Source organism: Conger conger, chromosome 3 (genome assembly GCF_963514075.1).
Source record: "Conger conger chromosome 3, fConCon1.1, whole genome shotgun sequence".
NCBI classification, from domain to species: domain Eukaryota; kingdom Metazoa; phylum Chordata; class Actinopteri; order Anguilliformes; family Congridae; genus Conger; species Conger conger.
In genome coordinates, this window is record NC_083762.1 from 71,145,417 (window position 1) to 71,159,059 (window position 13,643).

Sequence of the window (13,643 nt, forward strand, 5' to 3'; positions counted from 1 at the left end):
CGGGGCCGTGGAGGAGGGCCTCACCTCCATGGCCCGCACCCACATGCACAGGGACTTGGCGGCCAGCGACACGCGGCCGATGATCTCGGCTTGGAAGTCCGGCTGCGTGCAGTAGTGGCCGATCTTCTTCAGCACGCGGTCCGAGATGTTGTCCTTGTCGAAGTTCACCAGCTGCTTGATGAAGTTGGACTCGCCTGGGAGAGGGGATGGTGGGTAATAACTGCGGGTTCATTCTGCCTCTATCGCCAGGCTCATCTGAGCGGATGGAGACGTCACCCCTCCCCTCTTCATTTCCTCTCCTCCGTCTCTGTCCAACGCTATCGCTTCATTCCCATTCCTCTCTGCCTGTCTCCCTCCCTTCCTGCCCCTCCACCCTACTCTTCCATCCTTCTAGCCTGCCTATTTTTCCCTTCTTCCCCCTTCCTCACTCATTCTCTCTCTCTCACTCTCCCTCATCTCACTCACTCATTCTCTCTCTCACTCTCCCTCATCTCGCTCACTCATTCTCTCTATCTCTCACTCTCCCCCTTTCTCACTCATTCTCTCTCCCCTGTCTCTCCCTCCCTCTACCCCCTCCTCTCTCACACTCCCCCCTTCCTCACTCATTCTCTCTCTCTCTCTCCCCCTTATCGCTCTCACTCATTCTCTCACTCTCCCTCATCTCGCTCACTCATTCTCTCTATCTCTCACACTCCCCCCTTCCTCACTCATTCTCTCTCTCTCTCTCTCCCTTATCTCTCTCACTCATTCTCTCACTCTCCCTCATCCCTCTCACACATTCTCTCTCTCCTTCTCTCTATCTCACTCCCGTTCTCAAAATGTTCCGGTTGAACAAATATGAGTTGTCACTAATACAGACCAGTACACAGTATGCTGAGTGGTTAAATTACTCCCCCCCTCCCTCTCGTACCCAGCTGTCTCTTGGCCTCGGCCCATGTGGGCTCGTTGCCCCTCAGGATCATGACGGCCTGCATGACCGTCTCCACCAGCGTCGGGGGCCGGCCGTACGACTTGATCTCAGTCATGTCCTTCTTGTTCAGGGACTCCAGCGCCTGGCGGATACAGGGACACAGGCAGGCACCGTTTACACGCCTTTACAGTGTAAAAACGCACTCCATTTACACGCCTTTACAGCGTAAAAACGCACACCATTTACACACCTTTACAGTGCAAAAACGCACACCATTTACACACCTTTACAGTGTAAAAACGCACACCATTTACACACCTTTACAATGTAAAAACGCACACCATTTACACACCTCTACAATGTGAAAAAGCTACATTAGCTTCTCTTTTCAATTACTAGAGCAGTGTAGCATAACTGTTAGGGAACTGGGCTTATAACTGAGAGGTTGTAGGTTTGAGTCCCAGGTGAGGCCCTTTCATTGTACCTTGGAGCGAGGTACTTAACCTGAATTGCTTAAGTACATACCCAGCTCTATGAATGGATTATGAGTAAAAAAAGAGAGAACATGAGCTGTGCATGTCTCTGTGGATAAGACCCGACATTCAAGTGTGAATGAAAAGCACTGAGGATTAAGCCGAGTGGCCCCTCTCTCTCTCCCTCCTTTTCTCCCTCCTTCTCTCTCCCTCCCACCCTCACTCTCTCCTACCCTCACTCTCTCCTTACTTTTCTCTCTCCCTCCCTCTCTCCCTCCCTCCCTCTCTCTCTCCCTCCTTCTCCCTCTCTCTCCCTCCTTCTCTCTCTCTCTCACTCCTTCTCTCCCTCCCTCCTTCTCTCTCTCTCTCTCTCTCTCTCCTCACACACCTTCATGGCCTCCTGCAGAGCAGGCAGGGCCTCGTCCAGGTCTTTCTGTGCGTTCTCTGCCATGGCTTTGCAGTTGATCTCCTCAGCACCGATCTTCTCACTGTGAGCACTCACCGTCTGAATGTGGAGACACACACACACACACACACACACACACACACACATACACACACACACACACGCACACACACACACATACACACACACACACACACACACACACAGACACACACATCCGTTTGTATCTCTAATACAAATTAAATTTTAACAGGCGTGGCACTGTTGCTGCTTCTGCTTTTACATTACATTACAATATCTTATATTGTGCGTCACACATGTGAAGATTATATGCTAAATTAATGTGATGTAATGTAATGCAATGTCATGTGATATAATTCAGATTCTCATGCTTTTGATATGTCTCCAGCACTGCTAAAACTAGGTGCCCAGTAAAAGCCCCACAATCAGTCAGGCGTTATTTCCAGCACAGCTAAAGCTAACTTCTCAGAAGAAGCACCAACGCTAGTAGGAGCTCCATCGCTAGCACGGCTAAAGCTAGGTGCCCAGTAAAAGCCCCAGCGCCATTCAGGCTCCATCGCTAGCACGGCTAAAGCTAGGTGCCCAGTAAAAGCCCCAGCACCATTCGGGCTCCATCGCTAGCACGGCTAAAGCTAGGTGCCCAGTAAAAGCCCCAGCGCCATTCAGGCTCCATCGCTAGCACGGCTAAAGCTAGGTGCCCAGTAAAAGCCCCAGCGCCATTCCGGCTCCATCGCTAGCACGGCTAAAGCTAGGTGCCCAGTAAAAGCCCCATCGCCATTCGGACTCCATCGCTAGCACGGCTAAAGCTAGGTGCCCAGTAAAAGCCCCAGCTCCATTCAGGCTCCATCGCTAGCACGGCTAAAGCTAGGTGCCCAGTAAAAGCCCCAGCGCCATTCAGGCTCCATCGCTAGCACGGCTAAAGCTAGGTGCCCAGTAAAAGCCCCAGCGCCATTCAGGCTCCATCGCTAGCACGGCTAAAGCTAGGTGCCCAGTAAAAGCCCCAGCGCCATTCCGGCTCCATCGCTAGCACGGCTAAAGCTAGGTGCCCAGTAAAAGCCCCATCGCCATTCGGACTCCATCGCTAGCACGGCTAAAGCTAGGTGCCCAGTAAAAGCCCCAGCGCCATTCGGGCTCCATCGCTAGCACGGCTAAAGCTAGGTGCCCAGTAAAAGCCCCAGCGGGCTCCATCGCTAGCACGGCTAAAGCTAGGTGCCCAGTAAAAGCCCCAGCGCCATTCCGGCTCCATCGCTAGCACGGCTAGGCGCGGCGCACCTTCTGCTGCTCGTCGGCCTCCCTCTTCTGCTGGACGATGATGCACAGGTACGCCTCGCACTCCTTCTGGAACTCGGCCACCTTCTTCTTGGCCTCCTCCAGCTCCACGGACATGGCCTCCACCTTCACCCGCGTGTCGTCGATCTTGAACAGGCCGTTCCGCAGCTTGGTCACCTGGTCGCCCACCTCCTTGCGCTTCTCCAGCAGAAGCCTGGATGGACCGACGGACAAACGGAGGGATGCGGGGATACGGCAAGACAGACAGGAGGAGGGAGAGAGGGAGGGAGGGAGGGAGAGAGAGAGAGAGAGGGAGGGAATGCAAGGGGGACACTTGCTTATTTCTGGCAATTGAGGCGCCCAGTGAGTCACGTTATTCAAATGAAATAAGGAGCTTAAGAATGAGTAATGGCTTTGAAGGTTTAATTTTAGAGTAAGACAGAAACGGTGCTGTGGGGGGCTCACTTCTTGTAGCCCGCCACCAGCTCCAGGTAGTTGGTGGGAGTGACGTAGTTGTGCCTCTTCAGCTCCAGCTTCATCTTCTGGGAGTACTGGTCCACAGACTGGTGCATGGTCACGAAGATGTTGGCCACTTTGTTCTGGATCTGCAGAGGTAAGTGTGCTTTAATATACGCACTTCACCAATGGCATGAGCACACGGCGTGTGTGTGCGTGCGTGTGTGTGCATGTGTGTGGATTTGCGAAGTGAAGTGCACTTCAATATACATTTACTTCAATATACTTCACCAACATCATGAGGAAATGCCTGCAGTGTGTGTAAGTGTGCACGCATGTGTTAGTGTGCGCATTTGTGTGTGTGTGTTTGTTTGTGTGTGTGTATGTGTGTGTGCATACTGTGTGTGTGTGTGTGCGTCTCACCCCCTCCACGTTCCCCAGCACTAGTCCATCCAGGTACCGCTCGGCCACCTCCAGCAGGGCGTCCCGAGGCCACTCTGAGAACCAGTCGATGGTGGTGCAGTTGACCAGCGCCGGGTACTGGCGGATCCGGTTCCTGCCGACCAAGCCCAGCGGGGGAAACACACGTTAGCAGCCCAGCACAAACAATAGTGACTGTGACATCAGCATTAGAATGCCCAGTTAAGAACATTCTAATCACATGTTTCTGACCTTTACACCTTGGAGGGCTTAATGGAATGGGTGGTGCAGTTATGGCCAAATATATCGAGCAACTGGGGTGTCTCGGTGGCGCAGCCTGCAGAGCACTGACCGCATGCTCATTGTGAGCCGCAACGTCAACGGTTCGAATCCGACCGTCTTTTCCCTCTCTCTCGCCCCCATTCTTCCTGTCTCTATATACTGTCCAATAATATATATCTATATATATATATATATATATATATATATATATATCGAGCGACGATTAAGACCGCTGGACTCCGGAAATGTATAATGTGGGCTCTGACTGAGTTTTTATTTTCACTGAAAACCGTGACCACCGCCACATTCTCCATACCCAAGCTAAACAGACAAGAGGATCGGTGCGTCTGATTGAGCCGTCATCTGTGAGTGGCATTTTTAATTAGAACTGGCCCCAGGTCCTTGCAAGCATGCGGATGAACATGAGACGGATTCTCAGTGAAGCCGAAAAGCCAACTGTGACCGATGAGATGACAAATTGCGCACGGTCGTGTGGCTGGCGCACAGAGTGTGTAATGAAGCATGGCGGATTTCTGCGGCACGCACTACCACTCATCGTCAGGATACATTTATCTATCAACGTGTGTCTCAATTTGCAGCTTACTGAGGGACTGTGGTGTTCACACACATCCAATCCCATAATTTGTATCTGACTGAGGACTGTGATGTTCACACATATCCAATCCCAGAATTTGTAGCTTCCTGACGACCATGGTGTTCACACATACTGAAATCCAGAATTTTGTAGCTTACGGAGGACCGTGGTGTTCACACATATTCAATTCCGGAATTTGCATATTACTAAGGACAGTGGTGTTCACACACACATATCACACACAAAACTGTTTTTTAAATTATTACTTCATTTATTTAATGAAAATGTTATCAAACAACAAAATCTCCTCTGTGAAAAAGTAATTTGCAGCTTACTGAGAGGACCGTGGTGTTCATAAATATCCAATTCCAGAAAAAAAAGACTAATTTGCTATTAAAGACAGAGGAACTCTGGCAGCCAGGCTAGAACAGGGGGACAGTACAGTAGAAGATGGGCGTTTCACTATTGTATGTGTTGCAGTAGATATTAGGTATTAGGTAGTTTTTGTGTTTGTTACAATGTGTATGGTATGTATGTAGAACTGGCGTGGTGTCTGCATGTGTGTGTGCGTGTGTGTGTGTGTTTATATGTGCGTGTAGTACAGGTGTGTGTACCTGAAGGGGTCTCCCACTGGACTCATGCAGAGCACAATGTGCAGGTTGTTCCTCACTCTCTCGATCAGGTAGTTGAACATCGAGTCTGGAGTCTCCAGCACTTTGTCCTTTCGGGCTGCTTCGATGAGAGCACTCTGGACCTAGAGACGCACAAACACACACATGCGCATACACACACACACGCACACACAAACACACACATACGCGAAAACAAACATCGGTCTGAGTGCGCAGCGCTGAGAGGCTTTTGAGCAAGCACGGGGGGGAAAGGCATCCGAGACCGACCTCCTCAAACTCGTCAGCCTTGTAAAGGTTGGGGACCTCCCCGGAGCTCAGGATGTTGTTGACGTCCTCCAGGAAGGACTCGTCCGCAATCTGCGTGTCGTTGAACAGGAACACGGTGGGCCTGTTATCCACGCCCGCCTGCCGGTACAGCTTCTTAATGTCTGTGTCGAGGGACGGGGGAGGGGGGGGGGGGGGATGATGGGAAATCACGCCCGAGACATCAGCTCAATCATAATCACCAGATAACCTGAGCGTCGCAACATGTCCATGTGTTCACTGCGTGATAAGTCACGTAGCCGGGGACCTTAATTGTAGCGTACGTTTCAATACCGATGTTGAAAGTGCAAACAAATAGCAAAGGCACAGCTGGAGTCCGTAATACCCACATAAGGCACTTCATATAGTCGTTTTACATTGCGTGAGATTAGATTGTTTCTTCCTCCAGATCTTTGATTATGACCATGATTATGATCGTGCATTTGCATTTCAGAGCGCTGCTTTTTTTTTTTTCACAAGATCATTCGTCTTATTATTCCGTTTCTTTTCCAAATCCAAATTGTAAACACTGTATATGCATACAGTTTTTATACTATCCATGAAAATTGCATATTATATGACTACAGTCTGTACGTGTTCACGACTCAAGATGCATGTGACTACTGTCCGGACCCTTATCCTCCACCACTGCAGGCAATTTCTAGCGTCCGAAATTATTCGATAATCTGCAGAGCTATGAAACCACATATTCACACCTGTCAATATAACCATGCTGCTAAATAAAAGTTTCGAAGTGAACACCAGCTTGGATGCACCAAAACGTCTTTTGGGTGCAACATTTCTTTTATTCACCGCCTTTGTTTGGCGCCCCTCCAGACAGATGGCACCCCAGGCCATTGCTTATATCATCTATGCCTAGAAGCGGGCCTCTCGGTACCACTCTTACCCTCTCTGAACTCCTGCTTGCGGTACTGCTTGGTCACCTCCACCTGGAAGACGTGGTACTCGCAGATGGCGGAGGCCAGGTGGGAGAGGCTCTGCCGGCCGGAGCCTCCGATTCCCACCAGCAGCATGTTCCCCCGCAGCTGACTGATCACGCGCACAATGCGCATTACTGTCAACACACACACACACACACACACATATTACTGTGAACACACACACACACACACACAGTGTGTAGTACTGTGAATAAGTGAAAATTGTCAAATTGCTGAGTGAAATTGTGTCACTGTCCAAATACTTATGGACCTCACTGTAAATTGCAGGCTATTACAATAGCTACGGAAACAGGCGTGTAACTCAATTTAATTCAAGTTCATTTCCCAAGTGTATCCTTCTGCAAAGTGCTTAACCTGAATTGATTAGGAAATCCATCTGTGTAAATGGACTGTGCGTAAATCGCTCTGAAAAAGAACGTCTATTAAATTCCTAAAATGTAGAAAGATTTTATACTTACTGCTCTACAGATCTACAGTACATTATGACCATTAAACAGAGTACAGAACAATTGCACTGTGCCTTTAACCACACTAATACATGTAAGAAACTGTCTGTGTTGTAACTGAGTTAACATGACTGTAACCACACTAGTGTGGACCACAGGATACTGACCCTGCTGTAATTGTGTTAACGTGATTGTAACCACACCAGTGGGGACTGCAGGAAACTGACTGTGCTGTAACTGTGTTAACGTGATTGTAACCACACCAGTGGGGACTGTGTTAACGTGATTGTAACCACACGAGTGGGGATTGTGTTAACGTGATTGTAACCACACGAGTGGGGACTGTGTTAACGTGATTGTAACCACACGAGTGGGGACTGTGTTAACGTGACTGTAACCACACGAGTGGGGACTGTGTTAACGTGACTGTAACCACACGAGTGGGGACTGTGTTAACGTGACTGTAACCACACGAGTGGGGACTGTGTTAACGTGACTGTAACCACACGAGTGGGGACTGTGTTAACGTGACTGTAACCACACGAGTGGGGACTGTGTTAACGTGACTGTAACCACACCAGTGGGGACTGTGTTAACGTGATTGTAACCACACTAGTGGGGACTGTGTTAACGGAACTGACCGTGTTCGATGGCGTCCCGGAACAGCACCAGGTTCATAGGCACCATGCCGGGCGTCAGGTTGTAGTCCTCCAACTGGGACTCCATGAAGTTCTTCAGGGTCTTGAAGTCCGTCAGATCCTCATACACTTTCTGCTCATTCAGGAAGTCCCCTGAGGCAGAGCACACGTAGCTGATCAGGCAAAGGTGTCTCATATGCAATTAACCTTTCAAGTATTCATAAAGTTGCCTTGACTTGACTCGAGGCAGTCATCCCAAAAGGTAATGTAAATACTTTTGAAAATATGATAGAGAATACATTTCCCACCAATGTATTATTTTAAATATTTAGCAAATATATAGCAATATCTAACATGGAAAGATTTATATATTTGCTTCAATATTGCAATATACCCTCACCGAGCACTTGATTAGGTATTTATTAGACTTTTTTTCTGAGATACTCAAACCACCCTGTCTGCCACAAACAATCATTCCACAGTCAAAGTCACTTAGATAAAAAAAAAATGTCCCATTCTGATGGTTGGTGTGAACATTAACTCAACTCCTGACCCGTATCTACACGATTCTATGCATTGCACTGCCGCCACACAATTGATTGGTTAGATAATCACATGAATAAGTAGGTGTAAAAGTACAAATGTTCCTAATAAAGTGCTTGGTGAGTGTGTATCTTTTCCATTCGGGACCACCCGTCCTGTGGTTTTTAGGGGGAACGCGCACCGAAGAGTGGCGGCTGCTTGTTGGGGCAGATGCTGTGGTAGGTGACGTCAAATAAGGAGCCCAGTTTCTCCGCCAGAATCGCCAAAAAGGCCTCCATGTCACTCTGGTCGGTCAGCCGGTCTGAGAACACCCTGTGGGGAAACCAGAAAGAAGCGAAAGGCTCCTTCAGTGAACGCCTGCGTAACCATTCCCTACGGCAACCTGCCATCAGCTGACCATCTGCGACCAGCACTATCGGAAGAAAGAAAGCTTTGTCTTGTCTCCACAGAGGAACCCTTTTTAGTTCTTTATGGAACCCTCTATCATAGATGTGAAGAGTGAAAGCTCCCAGACAAAAGAACCATATTGGCCAACAGAGAACCCTTGAACTGGACAGGGTTCTTCTATGGAATCACAGGGTTCCTCCTTTTGGGGCCCTTTGTTCTGACAGTGTTAGCGGGGCGGGGTACCTGAAGCACTCGTGAATCCACAGTCGAGTGATGCTCTGCACGGTGTCTTGGTAGAACTTGTTGACCCGTAGCAGCCCCTGGAACACCTGAGAGGAGCAGAAGGCGCAGAACTAACAACAAGTCTGGCTAGACACCACTCTGTACATATGAGAAGTCTGTGTGTCTTGACCAGCTAGTGAAACCTCTGTAGGGACATTTCTGAGACTGTTCATGTTGTGTTCCTTACCAAGGAGACATCTCTTTAAATGGATGTCTTTACCTTGGCGTTATCCCTACATTGGAGATGTCCCTAACCCGGAGTTGTCCTTGGAGATGTCTCTACCTTGGAGATGTATCTACATTGGAGATGTCTCTACCTTAAAGATGTCCCTCACTTGGAGTTGTCCTTGGAGATGTCCCTACCATGGAAATGCCCCTACATTGGCGATATCGCTACGCTGGAGATGTCCCTAACTTGGAGTTGTCCTTGGAGAGGTCTCTACATTGGAGATGTCCCTACCTTGGAGATGTCCCTGAGGTTGAACAGGTAGTGGATCTTGGCGGGGGTGGGCAGGAAGCGGCCGATGATGGCGTAGTACAGCTCAAGCGTGGCCTTGGTCAGGATGCCCCCGATGGGCTTCAACGCCTCGCCGAAGTCCTGCAGCTTCTGGTTGATCATCGTACCGTAAATGCGCTTTATCTGAGACTCCTGATGGGGCAGAGAGAGGAACAGGAAGTCAGAGAAAGGAGAGAAGGGGGGAGGGATGATATGTCAAATTTAATCAGGAGGTAGAGCACACTCTTAAAAACAGTGAGGAAAATTTAAGAGCTGCTCACCATGACAGGCTTCTACATTCTTTTGATAGTGCAGTGATTATCATCACTGTCACCGTCATTATAATTACGACTAAAGCGAGCCGACAGACAAGTGTGGTGATGAATGGGAAAATTACACCTTGAATAGCCCCATGCAATGCGTGGTGAATGGCGCATAAGGCAGATTTGACTGGGCTTTGGGACAGCAGGGCTGACAGACGTGGCTGTGGGACTCTCACCGTGGGGAAGGTCATGTTGATCAGGTTGAAGCGACTCAGCAGGCGATCAGAGATGTGAGTCCTCCCTCCACCAGGGGGCCCCATTGCTCCCATCAGGAACATGTCCTGCCAGGGCAGACGTGATGCACAGGAGTCGACAACCCTCCCAGGGTCTTACATGTATAAGCAGGCATGCTCACACACACACTTAATGTGTGTAACGGACACACACACACACGCATACGCACACATCCATATACACAAAGAACATATGCACACACACATAGGCATACACACACACACACACACACGCATACGCACACATCCATATACACAAAGAACATATGCACACACACATATGCATATACACACACACAAACACACACGCACACACACACATGCATATACACACAGAACATACGCACACACACACATGCTTATATATACACACACACGCATGCACACACACACACACACACACACCCCTCTCACTTACCTTGATGCACTTGACGGTCTGCTTCTGCCTGTCGTACCAGAAGCTGTAGTCGATCCAGAGGCGGAGCAGCTCCAGAGGGGGCTGGGAGCCGAAATCATCCAGCGCCGGCATGTTCAGGTCGTCCAGGAAGGCCAGCATGCGCTTCCCCCCCACGGGGAAGAACACCCCCTTGGTACGCTTCTCCACCCGGCTCTCGATGATGGCCTGGACGTTGTTGGAGGTGGTCTGGGGCAGGGAGAGGGCAGAAGGGCAGTGCTGATTACCTTTATCACCACTGAGTGATGGGACAGGACCGGGGGCCGGCGATGACACCTCTGATTTGGGCAGTTACCGTGGCACTGCACCGACAGACAAGTGCTTTGCAGTCAGTGGACCCGAGACCTAAGCCTGATTCATACTTCGTCGCACAACCTTTTCGACAAGTGCCGTCGGGCAACAATGAAAGTGTCGCACAACGTTTTGTGTTTATACCTCGGCGAAAGTCTGTGTGTTGTCTCTATGGTAACCAGATGCCGAACAGCTGATGTTTTTATTTAGAAAACAGAGCTGCGCCAGGTGTAACCTGTCCATGTCAATGAATTTCAGTGTTCCATCTGGCTGTCCAATCAACACTGCCGAGCTAATTCAAAGATTAACACTGGACAAAACAGTATCCAATCAAAACCAATTGCCATGCGTCTCCTCTCCCATGTGTACTGCATGTTTCAGAAAGCACCAATAACGCTACTGCTGATTGGTTCTCTGGCAGGAGGTGGGATAATAATAATGCTGCTGCTGATTGGTTCTCTGGCAGGAAATGGGACGCTAATAACGCTGCTGCTGATTGGCTCTCCGGGCTCACCTGGGAGGACATGTTGATGGTGAGCATGGTCCACTTGGAGGAGTCCAGGCCCTGCAGAACGTTCTGGGCCACCGAGGTCTTCCCTGTCCCCACGGGCCCGACCAGCAGCACCGGGTACTGCCCGCCCACCAGGGCCTTCACCAGGAAGTTATAGCGCACCGTGTCCACCGTCGGCACCATGATCTTATAGAAGGGAGAGCTGGAGGAGAGAGAGGGTGAGGATGAAGCATGAGGCTCGGGTATACACACTGCACACACCAATAAACACGTCACTCTCAGGTGTTTTGGTCTTCTGTTTAAAATTAAAATCTTTCTGTTACTTCTCAGCTTGATATGACAAAAACATTGCCAATGAGGTTAGACAGTTTGACTCCTTTTGACACAATATTTGACAATGGGGAAAGAAAATTTCTACTCAACTTCTACTAGAAGATCTTAGTCTCATTACAAAACTAAAACACTTGTTGAGCCACACTTTTTGCAGTGCATATAAGATTATTTAGGATTATATTTACTGCATATACCAACCCCCTTCTTATCTTACACCTGGCCCACCCCCGGTCCCTTTTCCCAGGGACACTGCGCCCAGTGCCCACCCGTACTGCACAGCCTAAACCAACCCAGCAGCGCGAGGGGGAGCCCCAGGACACCATCGTACCAGACGGCCTAAACCAACCCAGCAGCGCGAGGGGGAGCCCCAGGACACCATCGTACCAGACGGCCTAAACCAACCCAGCAGGGCGAGGGGGAGCCCCAGGACACCATCGTACCAGACGGCCTAAACCAACCCAGCAGCGCGAGAGGGAGCCCCAGGACACCATTGTACCAGACGGCCTAAACCAACCCAGCAGCGCGAGGGGGAGCCCCAGGACACCATCGTACCAGACGGCCTAAACCAACCCAGCAGCGCGAGAGGGAGCCCCAGGACACCATTGTACCAGACGGCCTAAACCAACCCAGCAGCGCGAGGGGGAGCCCCAGGACACCATCGTACCAGACGGCCTAAACCAACCCAGCAGCGCGAGGGGGAGCCCCAGGACACCATCGTACCAGACCGCCTAAACCAACCCAGCAGCGTGAGAGGGAGCCCCAGGACACCATCGTACCAGACGGCCTAAACCAACCCAGCAGCGTGAGTGGGGAGCCCCAGGACACCATCGTACCAGACGGCCTAAACCAACCCAGCAGCGCGAGTAGGAGCCCCAGGACACCATCGTACCAGACGGCCTAAACCAACCCAGCAGCGTGAGAGGGAGCCCCAGGACACCATCGTACCAGACGGCCTAAACCAACCCAGCAGCGTGAGGGGGAGCCCCAGGACACCATCGTACCAGACGGCCTAAACCAACCCAGCAGCGCGAGTGGGAGCCCCAGGACACCATCGTACCAGACGGCCTAAACCAACCCAGCAGCGTGAGAGGGAGCCCAGGACACCATCGTACCAGACGGCCTAAACCAACCCAGCAGTGCGAGAGGGAGCCCAGGACACCATCGTACCAGACGGCCTAAACCAACCCAGCAGCGTGAGAGGGAGCCCCAGGACACCATCGTACCAGACGGCCTAAACCAACCCAGCAGTGCGAGTGGGAGCCCCAGGACACCATCGTACCAGACGGCCTAAACCAACCCAGCAGCGCGAGGGGGAGCCCCAGGACACCATCGTACCAGACGGCCTAAACCAACCCAGCAGTGCGAGTGGGAGCCCCAGGACACCATCATACCAGACGGCCTAAACCAACCCAGCAGTGCGAGTGGGAGCCCCAGGACACCACATCAGAGCGGTGGAGAGAAAAGAAGCACAGAGACGGAGGGAGGGATGGAGGGATGGAGAGGGAAGGCCAGACAGTGCGTGACTACAGTGAAGTCACACCGGGAGGAGTGAATCTTGGAGGCACTCACTTGCACGGGTAGCGCCACCCTTTCAGGAGCTTATCCTCGAATGGGGCCCAGGATTTGTTCTTGGGGTCGATGTAGTACTCGTAAATGGTGTCCTGATGGAGAGCGGGCGTTATGAGAAAGCCACATAACACAGTCACATATTCTCCCTCTTTCACCGTCAGGTACATAAAATGGTAAATGGTTGGCATTTATATAGCGCCTTTATCCAAAGCGCTGTACAATTGATGCTTCTCATTCACCCATTCATACACACACTCACACTCCAACGGCGATTGGCTGCCATGCAAGGCACCGACCAGCTCGTCAGGAGCATTTGGGGGTTAGGCGTCTTGCTCAGGGACACTTCGACACAGGCCGGGGGGGGGATCGAACCGGCAACCCTCCGACTGCCAGACGACTGCTCTTACT

At 50.7% G+C, this 13,643-nt stretch overlaps 1 protein-coding gene across 1 annotated transcript in view; it reads right to left on the reverse strand.

Moving 5' to 3' along the window:
- Nucleotides 1-13,643, reverse strand: part of dnah2 (dynein, axonemal, heavy chain 2) — a 131,064-nt gene that overhangs the window by 31,307 nt on the left and 86,114 nt on the right. Inside the window, 17 exon segments of the mRNA XM_061234030.1 lie at nucleotides 25-194; nucleotides 911-1,052; nucleotides 1,772-1,888; nucleotides 3,083-3,293; nucleotides 3,545-3,684; nucleotides 3,959-4,091; nucleotides 5,447-5,586; nucleotides 5,732-5,892; nucleotides 6,675-6,842; nucleotides 7,817-7,966; nucleotides 8,538-8,668; nucleotides 8,987-9,072; nucleotides 9,486-9,674; nucleotides 10,021-10,125; nucleotides 10,496-10,720; nucleotides 11,337-11,535; nucleotides 13,236-13,327. Coding sequence (XP_061090014.1) covers nucleotides 25-194; nucleotides 911-1,052; nucleotides 1,772-1,888; nucleotides 3,083-3,293; nucleotides 3,545-3,684; nucleotides 3,959-4,091; nucleotides 5,447-5,586; nucleotides 5,732-5,892; nucleotides 6,675-6,842; nucleotides 7,817-7,966; nucleotides 8,538-8,668; nucleotides 8,987-9,072; nucleotides 9,486-9,674; nucleotides 10,021-10,125; nucleotides 10,496-10,720; nucleotides 11,337-11,535; nucleotides 13,236-13,327 — 2,559 coding nt within the window.